Below are 16,020 nucleotides of genomic sequence, written 5' to 3'. Positions count from 1 at the left end.
CCAGTCCTCTTTGGATCTGGGCATGGTGCCGGAGGATTGGAGGACTGCTAGTGTAGTAGCCTTATTTAAGAAGGGAGAAAGGGATAGGCTGAGTAATTACAGGCCTATCAGCCTAACCTCAGTGGTGGAAAAATTATTGGAAAAAATCCTGAAAGACAGGATAAATCTGCATTTGGAAAGGCAAGGATTAATTAGGGACAGTCAGCACAGATTTGTTAAGGGAAGATTGTGTCTGACTAACCTGATTGAATTTTTTGAGGAGGTAACCAAGAGGGTCGATGAGGGTAGTGCATACGATGTAGTATATATGGACTTTAGCAAAGCTTTTGATAAGATCCCACATGGTAGAGTGGTCATGAAGGTTAAAGCCCATGGAATACAGGGCAAAGTGCCAAGTTGGATCCAAAATTGGCTTGGAGGTAGGAAGCAAAGGGTAATGATTGATGGATGTTTTTGGGACTGGAAGGATGTTTCCAGTGGGGTTCTGCAGGGCTCAATACTGGATCCCTTGCTTTTTGTGGTATATATCAGCGACTTAGATTTGAATATAGGGAATATGATTAAGAAGTTTGCAGACGACACTAAAATTGGCTGTGTGGCTAATATGAAGAGGAAAGTCATGGGCTGCAGGAGGATATCAATCTACTGGTCAGGTGGGCAGAGCAGTGGCAAATGGAATTTAATTCAGAAGTGTGAGGTGATGCACTTTGAGAGGGCTAATAAGGACAGGGTATACATATTAAACGGTAGGCCACTTAATAGTGTAGATGAACAAAGGGAGTGCTTGTCTACAGATCCCTGAAAGTAGCAGGCCAGGTGGATAAGGTGGTGAAGAAGGCATACGGAATATTTGCCTTTATTGGCCGAGGCATAGAATATAAGAGCAGGGAGGTGATGCTTAAATTGTATAATACTTTCGTTAGGCCACAGCTGAACTATTGCGTGCAGTTCTGGTCGCCGTATTATAGGAAGGACGTGATTGCACTAGAGAGGGTGCAGAGGAGATTTACTAGGACGCTGCCTGGAATGGAGAATCTTAGTTATGAGGACAGATTGGATAGGCTGGGTTTGTTCTCATTGGAACAGAGGAGAGCTCATTGAGGTGTACAAAATATTGAGAGGCCTGGACATAGTGGATAGTAAGGGTCTATTTCCATTGGTGGAGAGATCTATTACGAGGGGGCATAGTTTGAAGGTGGTTGGTGGAAGGTTTAGAGGGATTTGAGGGGGGACTTCTTTACGCAGAGGGTTGAGGGGATCTGGAACTCGCTGCCTGGAAGAGTGGTGGATGCAGAAACCCTCACCACTTTTAAGAGATGGTTGGATGGGCACTTAAAATGCAGCAATCTGCAAGGTTATGGACCTAGAGCTGGTAATTGGGATTAGACAGGATGACCTTTTGTTGGGCAGAGCAGATATAATTTAAGTACTGCAGGGAATAGAATATGGCCAGAGTGATGATCTGGACTAGTTTCGATCGCCTGGATGGGTCGGAGAGGAATTTCCCCCGATTTTTTTCTCCCTAAATTGGCCTGGGTTTTTATCTAGTTTTTGCCTCTCCCAAGAGATCACATGGCTCTGGTTTGGGTGGAGTGTCGAATGTTTTAGTATAAGGGGTGTCGCAGTTGTGGTGAGGCAGATTGGTTGGGCTGGGTGCTCTTTGCCTTTCCGTCATTGTTCATAGGTTTATATGTAACCTTTAGGGCTACTGACCAAGGGGCGTGTAGCTCTTCATCGGCCGGAATGGCCTCCTTCTGCGCTGTAAATTTCTATGTGCGCCATCAGTGTAGGCTAACGGGAGGCATACTGGATCTGACCTTTAGAACAATCCAGTTGCTACAAATGGGTTAACAGCTTTTAGAATAATCAGCATAGTATAAAAATAGTTGTGTAACAGCTATAAACATAAGAATTTGGAAACGGTATTCTGTATGTAAAAAGTAGCAAGCAAGCAAAAAACAATTGAATCAAGGACAACTTTATTGCTGCCAGAAGCACCTCAGCAGTACAACTGCACTTTTTCAAAATGCAGTACCTTTTTCAGACTGTAGAGAGAGCACTGTGCCCACCAAGTCAGATGATTTAAGAAACAGGTAGGGAAAAATAAACAAAGATTACTTTTTTCCACATTCAGGATCAGTTAATGCATAGTGGAGATAAAATAGGTTTAATTTTAAATAACTGCCCCTATAGAATCATTATTGATCTTATGTGAATTCCTGGTAATAAAACCCACTGTGATGTTAACTATGACTGAAGTTTTTTGTATAAAAGTTCAACGCTCAGGTTTGTGTGTAAACTAAACTGATGCACATTTATGGCAAGTTCATGGTTTCCCAAAAATGGCACAACTCAATTAAAGGACAAATAAATAGGCATCTTCTAAACAGTGGTACACCACTTCAGTTAACTGATTCTAGCATTAATTTACAAAACTATGCATAGAATTCACATAAAACCAACCATATCCTCAACAAAACTAAATGACTTTTGCTTCAGACCCAAAAGAACAGCATATCCTCCAAATCATTGGAAATAAAACTCAAAAGTGCTGTTTCCATTATAAAACAAATTTGCTCAGCATTGTTAATTGTTTCTTCTCTTCATATCAAAACCTCCCAGCAATTTTAGCTTTTGGGGCAGTTTGCAAGCAGCTTGAAGTTGCAAGCACTTACAAGAAAGTGTTTATTTACGTGACAATTTTTTGTTTAACATTACATATCCTGAAGAGTTACAAAAACACTTCTCGCCAAAATCCTCTTCAGCAAAGGTCAGTGTGTATAAGACAACATGCACATCAAACATATTTTGAAGCACAAGGAACTACAGGTTGAAATTAAACAGTAAGCAACAATTAGGCTGTAACAGTGAATTGTGGACTTGGAACAGAGGAAAGATGGAACAGAGAAAAGATGGCACAAAAACAGTTTTCAAGATTTAGAAATAGTTGCAATTATACTGACAACACTACAGAAAATGGTTTAAAAATTGCTACAACTTTTTTTGTTCCATTTTTTGGGTCTTTTAATTTTTTTTAATACATTCTTTTTTATACTTTTTATGAGGCTTGAATAAATGGTTAGACTAAAATTAGCAGCATGAAAATGTTTGGCTCACTTCATTTCAGCCTGGTAAGGTATGCCCTTCAACAATATCTTCTTCCCTGTAATAGTAGCTCTAGTCTTAAACTTTAGCCACTTTTCTTAGTTAGATGACTGTAACAGGCTGAAGCGGAGGACATGGGGAGATACTACCCTCTTTAATTTGTAGGTTTGTACCACAGCTAGATGTTACAGTATCTATCCCCACAATTTCTTGACTGCCGTCCTCATTGTACAAACGCTTTATGCCATCATAGAAGTCATCCACCTCCATCTCTTCTACTTTACGTTTTGCCGAGGCCTGCTTGCAGCTATAGGAAGCATGCAGGCGTCGGTAGGGTGCTGCTGTACTGCCAGTTCTCTTGGTGGCGTCCTTGACAACAAACTCTGGCTCTGTGGTAGGGGAGGAATAAAACCTATGCACTCCCCTACCACATGGGACCATGGTTTGCTTGCAGGGGTTGTAGATGTACACCGCATTGGGGGGTAGGGAAGCTTGAAATGTGGATAGGTGTCCTGCCATAAGCTCTCGACAGCGAATTAGCTGCAGGCTATCGATCTGAAAAATGAAAATAATGAAAAGTTACTTTGTGAAATATTTGAATATCATTTGTTCAATGTAAAAAAGAGCTAAGTGCAAATGGTACTGGGGGCACCTAATTAATGGATGCATTAAATATTGTCAGAGGAAGTCAACCTGCAATAATTAGATCTTTGACAAATTAAACATTACATTCCACCCTCTCACAAAAATGAGTTCCATTTCCAGGCAGTTTCAAAAGTTTGGATATTTAGCATTTGAGACAGCAGTGAACACACCTTAAAAGCTCTTAATCCCAAGTACATTTAACATTCAAATATATTTGCACAGAACCTTGCGGTACCCCACTAGTCACTGCCTGCCATTCTGAAAAGTACCCATTTACTCCTACTCTTTGCTTCCTGTCTGACAACCAGTTCTCAATCCACGTCAGCACACTACCCCCAATCCCATGTGCTTTAACTTTGCACATTAATCTCTTGTATGGGACCTTGTCAAAAGCCTTCTGAAAGTCCAAATACACCACATCAACTGGTTCTCTCTTGTCCACTCTACTGGAAACATCCTCAAAAAATTCCAGAAGATTTGTCAAGCATGATTTCCCTTTCACAAATTCATGCTGACTTGGACCCATCATGTCACCTCTTTCCAAATGTGCTGCTATGACATCCTTAATAATTGATTCCATCATTTTACCCACTACCGATGTCAGGCTGACCGGTCTATAATTCCCTGTTTTCTCTCTCCCTCATTTTTTAAAAAGTGGGGTTATATTGGCTACCCTCCACTCCATAGGAACTGATCCAGAGTCTATGGAATGTTGTCTATGAAAAGAGTCTATGAAAGGCAACATGAGCATAAGCTGAAAAAGGGTAGATTCAGGGAGGACATAAAGCATTAAATCAACAAGGGATAGTTCACATTTGAAATAGCTTACCAAGAGAGGTTATAAGGGTAAGTAGCTTTGATCTCTTCAGGGTCAAATATCTTTAAGGGAAACATTATTTTACCCAAAATTGTTCAGTGGGGCACACTCTTAATTTTACTGGTGCTACTGGGCTCTGCAGCAAGTGAAGGTTCTGTGCTATGTTAAAATATAAATGTGAGCCAATTGCAGTCAAGAGTAACTGTTTCCATCCTTGTTTTCCACTTGTTTGACTAAGGGCACTTGCACCAAAAATAAAATAGCTGCAGCCGCACTGAGCCAAATCTGCAAATCCCATTAAGAACTGGTCTACTTATATGCACACACAATTTTTAAACTAGCCATTTTCATACGAGTCTCACCAAGATAAATATAATTAGCTCATACCTGTGCCTTTTTCAGCAGATCAATAGTGAGAGCTAGCCAATCAGGAATTGATGTTTCCAGCTTGAGACTGATGATGGCCAGTGCAAGTGTAGAGCCCTTGAACTGCAGAAGCTGGTGACAGGCCACACACTGCTGTAACTGCCTGATAAGGAGTGCAATATGTTGGGATGGGTTCATCTTAGGCAGATTGCTGAGTAATTGGGGACGGCTGGACATCATCATCGCATGAAACTAAACAAACATTAAAAAAGGTTAAGATTCACTTGAGCAACACTGACAAATGAAATATTTCTATGGAGTACTCGAGCAATGAAAAAAATCCTGAAGATTCACAGGTTTCAAATAAGAATATAAGATCCTCCACATGCATATGCTTCGCCTTTCTTTCTTGCTGTCTTGACAATGCCAGTTGAGTAGACTGCTCAAGTCTCCAAAACTGAGCAACACCCATCCCTTGCTCTCTGGTTAAAAATCGTTCCCACCTTCTCCATTAATTTGCTTTTGTTTTGTTCAATCTGTATTTTCTTCTCTTCACACCTCAGCAAGCACTGACTTCACCTGATGTACTGGTCTCCTAGACAAATGTTGGCAAGCTATTTGACCATAAAGCAGTAGCACAGAGATGCACTGCAGAGAAATCTAATCCTATTCTCACCTGCCATCCATACAGACTCACTTTCAGCAGAGGTCACTGGATACCAATTAAGAGTGCGGAACCTAGGCAATTAAAAAAAATATTCGTTCAGAGGATGTGGGCGTTGCTGGCAAGGCCAGCATTTATTGCCCATCCCTAATTACGCTCGAAGATGGTGGGGTGAGCCGCCTTCTTTAACCACTGCAGTCCATATGGTGAGGGTAACTCCCACAGTGCAGTTAGGGAGGGAGTTCCAGGATTTTGATCCGACGAAGGAACGATGATATATTTCCAAGTCAGGATGGTTTGTAACTTAGAGGGGAACCGGCAGGTGATGGTGTTCCCATGTGCCTGCTGGCCTTATCTATTAGGTGGTAGAGGCACGGGTTTGGGAGGTGCTGCCAAAGAAGCCTTGGGGAGTTGTTGCAGTGCATCTTGTAGCACACACTGTAGCCACAGTGTGCCGGTGGTGGAGGGAGTGAATGTTGAAGGTGGTGGATGGGGTGCCAATAAAGCGGGCTGCTCTGTTCTGGATGGTGTCGAGCTTCTTGAGTGCTGTTGGAGCTGCACTCATCCAGGCAAGTGGAGAGTATTCCATCACACTGCTGACTTGTGCCTTGTAAATGGCGGAAGGGCTTTGGGGAGTCAGGACGTGAGACACTCGCCACAGAATACAGAGCCTCTGACTTGCTCTTGTTGGCACAGTATTTATGTGGCTGGTTCAGTTAAGTTTCTGATCAATGGTGACACCCACGATGCTGATGGTGTGGGATTCAACAATGGTAATGCCGTTGAATGTCAAGAGGCAGTGGTTAGAGGCGGTTGTTGGAGATAGTCATTGCCTGGCACTTGTGTGGCGCGAATGTCACTTATCAGCTGAAGCCTGAATGTCATCCAGGTCTTGCTGCATGTGGGCATGGACTGCTTCATTATCTGAGGAGCTGCGAATGACACTGAATACTGTGCAGTTATTAGCGAACATCCCCACTTTTGACCTTATGATGGAGAGGAGGTCATTGATGAAGCAGCTGAAGATGGTTGGGCCTAGGACATTGCCCTGAGGAACTCCTGCAGCAATGTCTTGGGGTTTTTCCCTTCATCCCAGGGTGCTGAGGCTAACTGGCAGCTTCTAGTCCCACCCCACCCAAGATCAGCTAACTCAACATCAATTGAAACTAGGTTGTTCCTGGTCTGCACGACTAAGCTGCTCACAACCAGTTTTACAAGATCTACTGTAGTCAAATTCCAGTAGGAAGAATGTCAGAGAAAATCAATCAAGACACAATATAAACATTCTAGAAAACACCTGTATGAATACTAAGAGGGCAGGAGGTGCCACAGACTATAGGAAAGCCAGTCCATTCCCCTGCCTGCTGAGTTCTTTATCTCAGCTGCACTGTGAGGAGGTGCTGAAACCTGACAAGAGGAGAGAAGTTATTTTTTTCCAAATTCATGAAATCCATGGAAGAATAATGGTTTCCAAGGGTTACGATGTACGTACTCCCTACATTGTACATCAACATAAGACGGTGTTTAAACCGTAGTATTTAACACATTATGGCAGAAATAGGATGCAAAAGCATCCTCAATACCAGCATTAGCATGGTGGAGTTCCAATATGCATGGGTTTCTGCCCAGTCACTCGACTACACTGCTATAGTCAAAGGAAACCAGCCATTTCAATACAGGTTGAGTGTCCGAAATCCGGAGTTCCAAAATTATGAATGTTCCGGAATCTGGACACCGGGCTGATCCGTGGCGGGGTCGTTCAGAATCCAGAAAATGTTCCGAAATCCGGACATTTTTTTTAAACTAATTACCGAGTTGGGCCTCGGAAGGGGGGAAAACACCCCAAAAATTTCCAAAAAACAAAAAATTTAATTTCACAAAACCCTTACCTACTAAATTGCTGAAAAACAATTAAAAAATAAAACCTTTTTTTTTTTGCAGGTTTTTCCCGGCTGCCGACCTGTGACCCGTAACCCATGCTGCCGAACACGGAACCGTCGAAACCCCCACTCCACCGTTGGGACTCCCCAGACCCCTCCCCCGAGCTCCCCAGGCCCCTTCCTGCGGTCTCCCCAGGCCCCCTCCCCAAGTCCTCTTTTACCCCCCCACCGCCCTTACCTCGGCCCAGGGATTTCCGGACTCGGGAAGTCGGAAAGACGTTCCGAAATCCGCAAATATCCGGAATCCGGAACAACCTCGGTCGCTCCACCTGTACCAGAAAGCGGGGGGCTGGGGTGGAATCAGATTACCATCGCACCAGTTCTTTATAGTCCAGTATCAACCATGACTGTGTATGCAGATAGATACAGTTACTGAGGCATTGCCTCAATGGTAACTTTAGCTCTGGTCACTACTGTTAACTACTGCAATGTTCCATCCCTCATTCTAGAAGGGTGTACTTCAGAACTCACCAGATTTGGAGAAAGGAAGGAGGCTGGGGAGGGGGGGTGGAAAAGAGAAAAGAAATCGGGAGCACAAACTTGCAATGGTGTAGTACATAATATACAGCTCCACACGAATAGCTGGATCACATGTCATCTGACTGAAATACCAGTGAACAGTGCAGACATTTTCTAAGAAATATATTTCAAAATAAACATGCAGAGTAGAGATATCAAGACAAACTAATAGCATAGCATGTTGCATCATGCAGCAGTGCAACACGCCTTCGCTCCTGATCAATTTCCAAGTTCTGGGGTCATTTTTAGTGGTGAAGGGGGCGGAGAAAAAAAGGGAAGGAAAGTTTATTTGATGGAGAGGTTATTTCTCCAGGAGAGAAAGTCTATTTGACAGAGGATCATAGAATAACAGAATGTTACAGCACAGGAGGCAGCCATTTGGCCCATCGAGTCTGTGCCGGCTCTTTCAAACAGCAATCCAGTTAGTCCCATTCCCCATATCCAAGCAATTTTTTCTCCTGCGACTATTTATTCAATTCCCTTTTGAAGGCTACTATTGAATCTGTATCCACCACCCTGTCAGGCAGTGCGTTCCAAATCCTAACCACTCTGTGTCGCCTCTGGTTCTTTTGTCAATCACCCTTAAATCTGTGCCCCATGGTTATCAAACCTTCAGCCCTTGGAAACATCTTCTCTTTATTTACTCTATCTAAATTCTTCATGATGTTAAACACCTCGATCAAATTTCCTGAGCCTTCTCTGCTTCAAGGAGAACAACCCCAGCTTCTCTAGTCTATCTACGTAACTATATTCACTCATCCCTGGAACCATTCTAGTAAATCTCTTCTGTACTCTCTCCAAAGCCTTCACGTCCTTCCTAAGGTGAGGTGCCCAGAATTGGACACAATACTGGCAAACATTTAAAGAAATACTCCAAAATTCTCAATGAATATAGATTCCATTGAGAAATAAAAACTCCATGGGAAAAGTGATCCACACGTGGCTAACTAAAGAAGTTAAGGGTAGTATTAGATTAAAAGAGACATAGAATGTTGTGAAAAATAGTAAGCATGAGGATTGGGTTTTAGAAATTGTGCTCTGTACCCCCAAGTACAAATCATTAATGGCTTTCAAATACCGCAATGGTCCTAGTACTGAACCTTCGTGAACACCATTGTATACCTCCCTCCAGTCCGAAAAACAGCTGTTCACCATAATTCTGTTTTCTATCCCTTAGCCAATTTTGTATCCATGCTGCTACTGCCCCTTTTATTCCATGGGCTTCAATTTTGCCAACAAGCCTAATATGTGGTACTTTAACAAACACCTTTTTAAAGTCCATATGCACAGCATCAACAGCACTGCCCTCATCCACCCTCTGTTACCTCATCAAAAAATGTGTCTACTGTTACCTCCCTGGCAAGCGCACACTAAATCAGTTTACATCAGTCTTCTATATGTTTTAGTAGCTGGCTATGGATACACATAGGCAATTGAAGTTTGCATATCCACCTTCTCACTAGGGAATGATGTTCTTGCAGATAAATTACTAGGTCTAAACAGCCATAAAGTATTTGTATGAAAACTCATATGGAGCTTTAACTTCAAAGTAATTTACTCTAATGCTTTTTGCGAAATTTTCAGAAAATGTATTTACAATGTGAAGGAAATCCAAAGGTGTTGCTGTATGCAGATCCCAGTTCAGTTTATCCAGTATAATCCTCTCCATTCTCAGAATATCTGCAGATGAACAACCACAATTGCTGTTCTTTACCATGTCCCTTAGAGATGGAATGATCTGTAGAGGAGAAATACAAGTGACTGACTTTAATAAAACCAGATATGCATTGAACCAGAATAAACAGACTCAAACAAAAATGAAGAATTGTACATGTATCTTCGAATTCCCTGGAAGCAGTAGAAATCCACTTTATTGCTCTGTTAATTGAGCGTATAAGGATGTTCTTATACATCTGAGGCACCTCTGAAGAGTCCTAATGAGGATCATTTCCATATTTGTAAGTGGTCACAATGGTACAAATTTTTGGTCTAGCCAGAAATATAAATGATACTGAATACCTTGCAATATAACACTTATTTTCACAAGTTAAGATAACCATAATTAAAACGTGCATTATGTAGTGTCATTCTGAAACAAGCATTCAATAACCTTTAACTTTGATGCTGCAGAAGGCCTGTATGTCTTCCAGGACAGAGACTGATCATCTCTTTTAGAGCAGTTTCAGTGTTAGGTTTGGAAGCCACAGCTTCAAGGGTCCAGTGAAAAAGAAGGGCGGTAAGAGAAGGGATAACCAGCCATGGATAACCAAAGAAATAAAGGAGAGCATCAAATTAAAGACCAATGCGTATAAGGTGGCCAAGGTTAGTGGGAAACTAGAAGATTGGGAAAATTTTAAACAACAGCAAAGAATGACTAAAAGCAATAAAGGAAAGATAGATTACGAAGGTAAACTTGCACAAAACATAAAAAAAGATAGTAAAAGCTTTTACAGATATATAAAATGGAAAAGCGTGACTAAAGTAAATGTTGGTCCCTTAGAAGATGAGAAGGGGGATTTTATAATGGGAAATGTGGAAATGGCTAAGACCTTAAACAATTATTTTGCTTCGGTCTTCACAGTGGAAGACACAAAAACCATGCCAAAAATTGCTGGTCACAGGAATGTGGGAAGGGAGGACCTTGAGACAATCACTATCACTGGGGGGGTAGTGCTGGACAGGCTAATGGGACTCAAGGTAGACAAGTCCCCTGGTCCTGATGAAATGTATCCCAGGGTATTAAAAGAGATGGCGGAAGTTATAGCAGATGCATTCGTTATAATCTACCAGAATTCTCTGGACTCTGGGGAGGTACCAGCGGATTGGAAAGCAGCTAATGTAACGCCTCTGTTTAAAAAAAGGGGCAGACAATAGGCCGGTTAGTTTAACATCTGTAGCGGGTAAGTGGAGCTGTGTCCACGGCCAGATCAGCCATGATCTTGTTGAATGGCTGAGCAGGCTTGAGGGGCTAGATGGCCTACTCCTGTTCCTAATTCTATGTTCTTATGTTCTAAGGGTTTTCTTTCTGCTCGATAGCATCTGCTAAAGATTAGGGTAGAGTGATCTGTCTGGGAAGATGTAATTTAACTCATATTCGAACAGGTAAAATGAAAACAAGGCATACAGCATTACAGTCTTTACGTACTGATCTTAAAATTAACTTGAAGCATTTTCAAAAGTCATAAAATGCATGAAATAGTGGCTTTGGCATTTCAATATGCTGTGCACAAAATAGTAAGATGGCCTTAACAAATTCCCAATCTCAGCTGTACAGTCAATAGAAAAAAACACAAGCCGCTCATGAATACACACATTTACGAGCTAGAGCACATTACCTATCCAGCCTTAATTTGGGGAATGGTTTGCAACACATCTGCATTTGGGGATGATAGGAGGGGAAGAGCAGAGCAGAGCAGAGAAATTAAATACATTTTGCCAATTAAAAAAAAATTAGGTAATCTACCAACCTCATCTTCTTCATTGGTTTTAGCTGCCAGGAAGAAACAACTGATGGCTATACACCACAGATACTTTGGGCGGGCCTTAAAATAACAAAAAGTAAAATTAATTCTTCAAAGTATTAAATTAAGCAGCTCATATTTAAAATGCTTAATTCCAAGGAATCAAACAGTGTGCCAGTTGTGCATTATTCACACTGTGGTTAAAGTTGCAAATTGTTCTCCATGACTTTGAATGTATAAAATGCAAAGTACCTTACTATGGTTATGTGAGCTAAGTCCTGAATCTGAATATATATCCAACTGCTTACTACAGTGCACTTGATAAAATAGAAGCTCCAGAATGTCAAATATAGATATCTGCCAATGAGTGAAGCTTTATGCTTTAATATCTTGTGATTACATGTGGCTGCCCATGTAACTTTTGGAAAAAATTCAAAAAAAAGCATTTAAAAAGTTTGCAACAGCATATCATTTTTTACATAGAATATACAGCATAAATAGTCTAAGCCAATCTTTATGATCACATGAGCCTCCTCCACCCACTTCATCTAGCCCCATCAGTATAACTTTCTATTCATTTCACCTCCATTTTTTTAAAATCTAGCTTCCCCTTAAATGCATCTATGCTATTCACCTCAACTACTCCTTGTGGTAGCACATTCCACATTCTGAGCATAAAGAGGTTGTTCCCAAATTTCCTATTGGAATCATCTTACAGAATGTACTCTGGGTGGGGGATTTCAATGTCCAGCACCAAGAGTAGTTCATTAGCACCCCTACTGATCGAGCTGGCTAAGACCAAAAGGACATAACTGCTAGACTAGGCCTACCGCAGGTGGTGAGAGAACCAACACGAGGGAAAAACCTACTTGACCTTGTCCTCACCAATCCACTTGTCATAGATGCATCTGCCCATGACAATATTGGTAGGAATGACACCACACAATCCGTCTTCATGCTGAGGACACCCTCCATCGTGTTATGTGCCTTTACCATCGTGCTAAATGGGATAGATTCATAACAGATCTAGCAGCACAAAGCCCAGAATCCACGAGGCTCTGTGGGCCATCAGCAGCAGCAGAATTGTATTCCACCACAATCTGTAACCTCATGCCCCTGCATACCCCTCAAGCCAAGGGACCAATCCTAGTTCAATGAGGAGTGCGAAAGAGCTTGATTGGAGCAGCAAAAGGCGTACCTAGTGAAGCTGCAACACAGGAATACACAAATGCAAAACAGCAAAAGCAGCATTGCAGAGACAAAGCTAAGCGATCCCACAATCAAAGGAATAGATCAAGGGCTCAATTTTCCATAGTGATTCGCGCCATTTTTTTGGCCTAAATTTAAAAATCCAAATTTCCCCAAAGCTTGTGCGCCAGCGTAACTCAGTTACGATTTTTTTAGGTTCGTTTTTTTTGCATCATGCTGAAGTGTGCGCCAGTTTTTCACATTTATGCAAGTTTAGAAACATAGAAAATAGGTGCAGGAGTAGGCCATTCGGCCCTTCGAGCCTGCATCACCATTCAATATGATCGTGGCTGATCATGCAACCTCAGTACCCCATTCCTGTTTTCTTTCCATACCCCTTGATCCCTTTAGCCATAAGGGCCACATCTAACTCCCTTTTGACTATATCCAATGAACTGGCCTCAACAACTTTCTGTGGTAGAGAATTCCACAGGTTCACAATTCTCTGAGTGAAGAAGTTTCTCCTCATCTCGGTCCTAAATGGCTTAACTCTTATCCTTAGACTGTGACCCCTGGTTCTAGACTTCCCCAACATCGGGAACATTCTTCCTGCATCTAACCTGTCCAATCCCATCAGAATTTTATATGAGGTCCCCTCTCATTCTTCTAAATTCCATTGAATATAAGCCTAGTCGATTCAGTCTTTCATATGTCAGTCCTGCCATCCCGGAAATCAGTCTGGTGAACCTTTGCTGCACTCCCTCAATAGCAAGAATGTCCTTCCCCAGATTAGGAGACCAAAACTGTACACAATATTCAAGGTGTGACCTCACCAAGGCCCTGCACAACTGCAGTAAGACCTCCCTGCTCCTGTACTCAAATCTTCTCGCTATGAAGGCCAACATGCCATTTGCCTTCTTCATTGCCTACTGTACTTGCATGCCAACTTTCAATGACTGATGTACCATGACATCCAGGTCTCGTTGCACCTCCCCTTTTCCTAATCTGTCACAATTCAGATAATATTCTGCCTTCCTGTTTTTGCCACCAAAGTGGATGACCTCACATTTATCCACATTATACTTCATCTGCCATGTATTTGCCCACTCACCTAACCTGTCCAAGTCACCCTGCAGCCTCTTAGCATCCTCCTCACAGCTCACACTGCCACCCAGCTTAGTGTCATCTGCAAACTTGGAGATATTACATTCAATTCCTTCGTCCAAATCATCAATGTTTATTGTAAATAGCTGGGGTCCCAGCACTGAACCTTGCGGTACCCCATTAGTCACTGCCTACAATTCTGAAAAGGACCCGTTTATTCCTACGCTTTGCTTCCTGTCTGCCAACCAGTTCTCTATCCACGTCAATACATTACCCCCAATACCATGTGCTTTAATTTTGCACACCAATCTCATGTGTGGGACCTTGTCAAAAGCCTTCTGAACGTCCAAATACACCACATCCACTGGTTCTCCCTTGTCCACTCTACTAGTTACATCCTCAAAAAATTCTAGAAGATTTGTCAAGCATGATTTCCCTTTCATAAATCCATGCTGACTTGGACCGATCCTGTCACTGCTTTCCAAATGCGCTACTATTACATCTTTAATAATTGATTCCAACATTTTCCCCACTATCGATGTCAGGCTAACCGGTCTATAATACTGTTTTCTATCTCCCTCATTTTTTAAAAATGGGGTTACATTAGCTACCCTCCAATCCATAGGAACTGATCTAGAGTCGATAGAATGTTAGAAAGTGACCACCAATGCATCCACTATTTCTAGGGCCACTTCCTTAAGTACTCTGGGATGTAGACTATCAGGTCCTGGGGATTTATCGGCCTTCAATCCCATCAATTTCCCGAACACAATTTCCTGACTAATAAGGATTTCCTTCAGTTCCTCCTTCTCGCTAGACCCTCGTTCCCCTAGTATTTCTGGAAAGTTATTTGTGTCTTCCTTAGTGAAGACAGAACCAAAGTATTTGTTCAATTCGACTGCCATTTCTTTGCTCCCCATCATAAATTCCGCTGATTCTGACTGTAAGGAATCTACATTTGTCTTCACTAATCTTTTTCTCTTCACATATCTATAGAAGCTTTTGCAGTCAGTTTTTATGCTCCCTGCAAGCTTCCTCTCATACTCTATTTTCCCCCTCCTAATTAAACCCTTTGTCGTCCTCTGCTGAATTCTAAATTTCTCCCAATTCTCAGGTTTGCTGCTTTTTCTGGCCAATTTATATGCCTCTTCCTTGGATTTAACACCATCCTAATTTCCCTTGTTAGCCACGGTTGAGCCACCTTCCCCGTTTTATTTTTACGCCAGACAGGATGTACAATTGTTGAAGTTCATCCATGTGATCTTTAAATGTCAGCCATTGCCTATCCACCGTCAATCCTTTAAGTATAATTCGTCAGTCTATCCTAGCCAATTCACGTCTTATACCATCGAAGTTACCTTTCTTTAAGTTCAGGACCCTAGTCCCTGAATTAACTGTGTCACTCTCCATCTTAATGAAGAATTCTACCATATTATGGTCACTCTTCCCCAAGGGGCCTTGCACAACAAGATTGCTAATTAATCCTCTCTCATTACATAACACCCAGTCTAGGATGGCCAGCTCTCTAGTTGGTTCCTCGACACATTGGTCTAGAAAACCATCCCTTATACACTACAGGAAATCCTCCTCCACCGTATTGCTACCAGTTTGGTTAGCCCAATCTATATATAGATTAAAGTCACCCATGATAACTGCTGTACCTTTATTGCACGCATCCCTAGTTTCCTGTTTGATGCCATCCCCAGTCTCACTACTACTGTTTGGTGGTCTGTACATAACTCCCACTAGCGTTTTCTGTCCTTTGGTGTTCCGCAGCTCTACCCATACAGATTCCACATCAACCAAGCTAATGTCTTTCCTTACTATTGCGTTAATCTCCTATTTAACCAGCAATGCTACCCCACCTCCTTTTCCTTTCTGAATACTGAATACCTCTGGATGTTGAGTTCCCAGCCTTGGTCACCCTGGAGCCATGTCTCCGTAATCCCAATTACATCATATCTGTTAACAGATATCTGCGCAGTTAATTCATCCACCTTATTACGAATGCTCCTCGCATTGAGACACAGAGCCTTCAGGCTTGTTGTTTGAACACTCTTTGTTCTTTTAGAATTATGTTGTAATGTGGCCCTTTTTGATTTTTGCCTTCGATTTCTCTGCCCTCCACTTTTCCTCATCTCCTTTCTACCTTTTGCTTCTGCCCCCATTTTACTTCCCTCTGTCTCCCTGCATAGATTCCCATCCTCCTGC

At 42.0% G+C, this 16,020-nt stretch overlaps 1 protein-coding gene across 1 annotated transcript in view; it reads right to left on the bottom strand.

Moving 5' to 3' along the window:
• Window positions 1–1,962: 1,962 nt before the first annotated feature.
• ccni (cyclin I) overlaps window positions 1,963–16,020 on the bottom strand; it is a 93,722-nt gene continuing 79,664 nt past the window's right edge. Inside the window, exons 4-7 of the mRNA XM_070871028.1 lie at window positions 11,524–11,598; window positions 9,654–9,794; window positions 4,955–5,185; window positions 1,963–3,660 (exon numbers count right to left, since the gene is read on the bottom strand). Of these exons, the coding sequence (XP_070727129.1) occupies window positions 3,208–3,660; window positions 4,955–5,185; window positions 9,654–9,794; window positions 11,524–11,598 (900 nt within the window). The 3' untranslated portion in view covers window positions 1,963–3,207. The remainder of the gene's footprint in view (window positions 3,661–4,954; window positions 5,186–9,653; window positions 9,795–11,523; window positions 11,599–16,020) is intronic.

The sequence above is a fragment of the Pristiophorus japonicus genome, chromosome 2 (assembly GCF_044704955.1).
Source record: "Pristiophorus japonicus isolate sPriJap1 chromosome 2, sPriJap1.hap1, whole genome shotgun sequence".
Lineage (NCBI taxonomy): Eukaryota > Metazoa > Chordata > Chondrichthyes > Pristiophoridae > Pristiophorus > Pristiophorus japonicus.
Note: the sequence above shows the minus strand (reverse complement) of the source record. Positions and strands in the feature narration are given on the sequence as shown.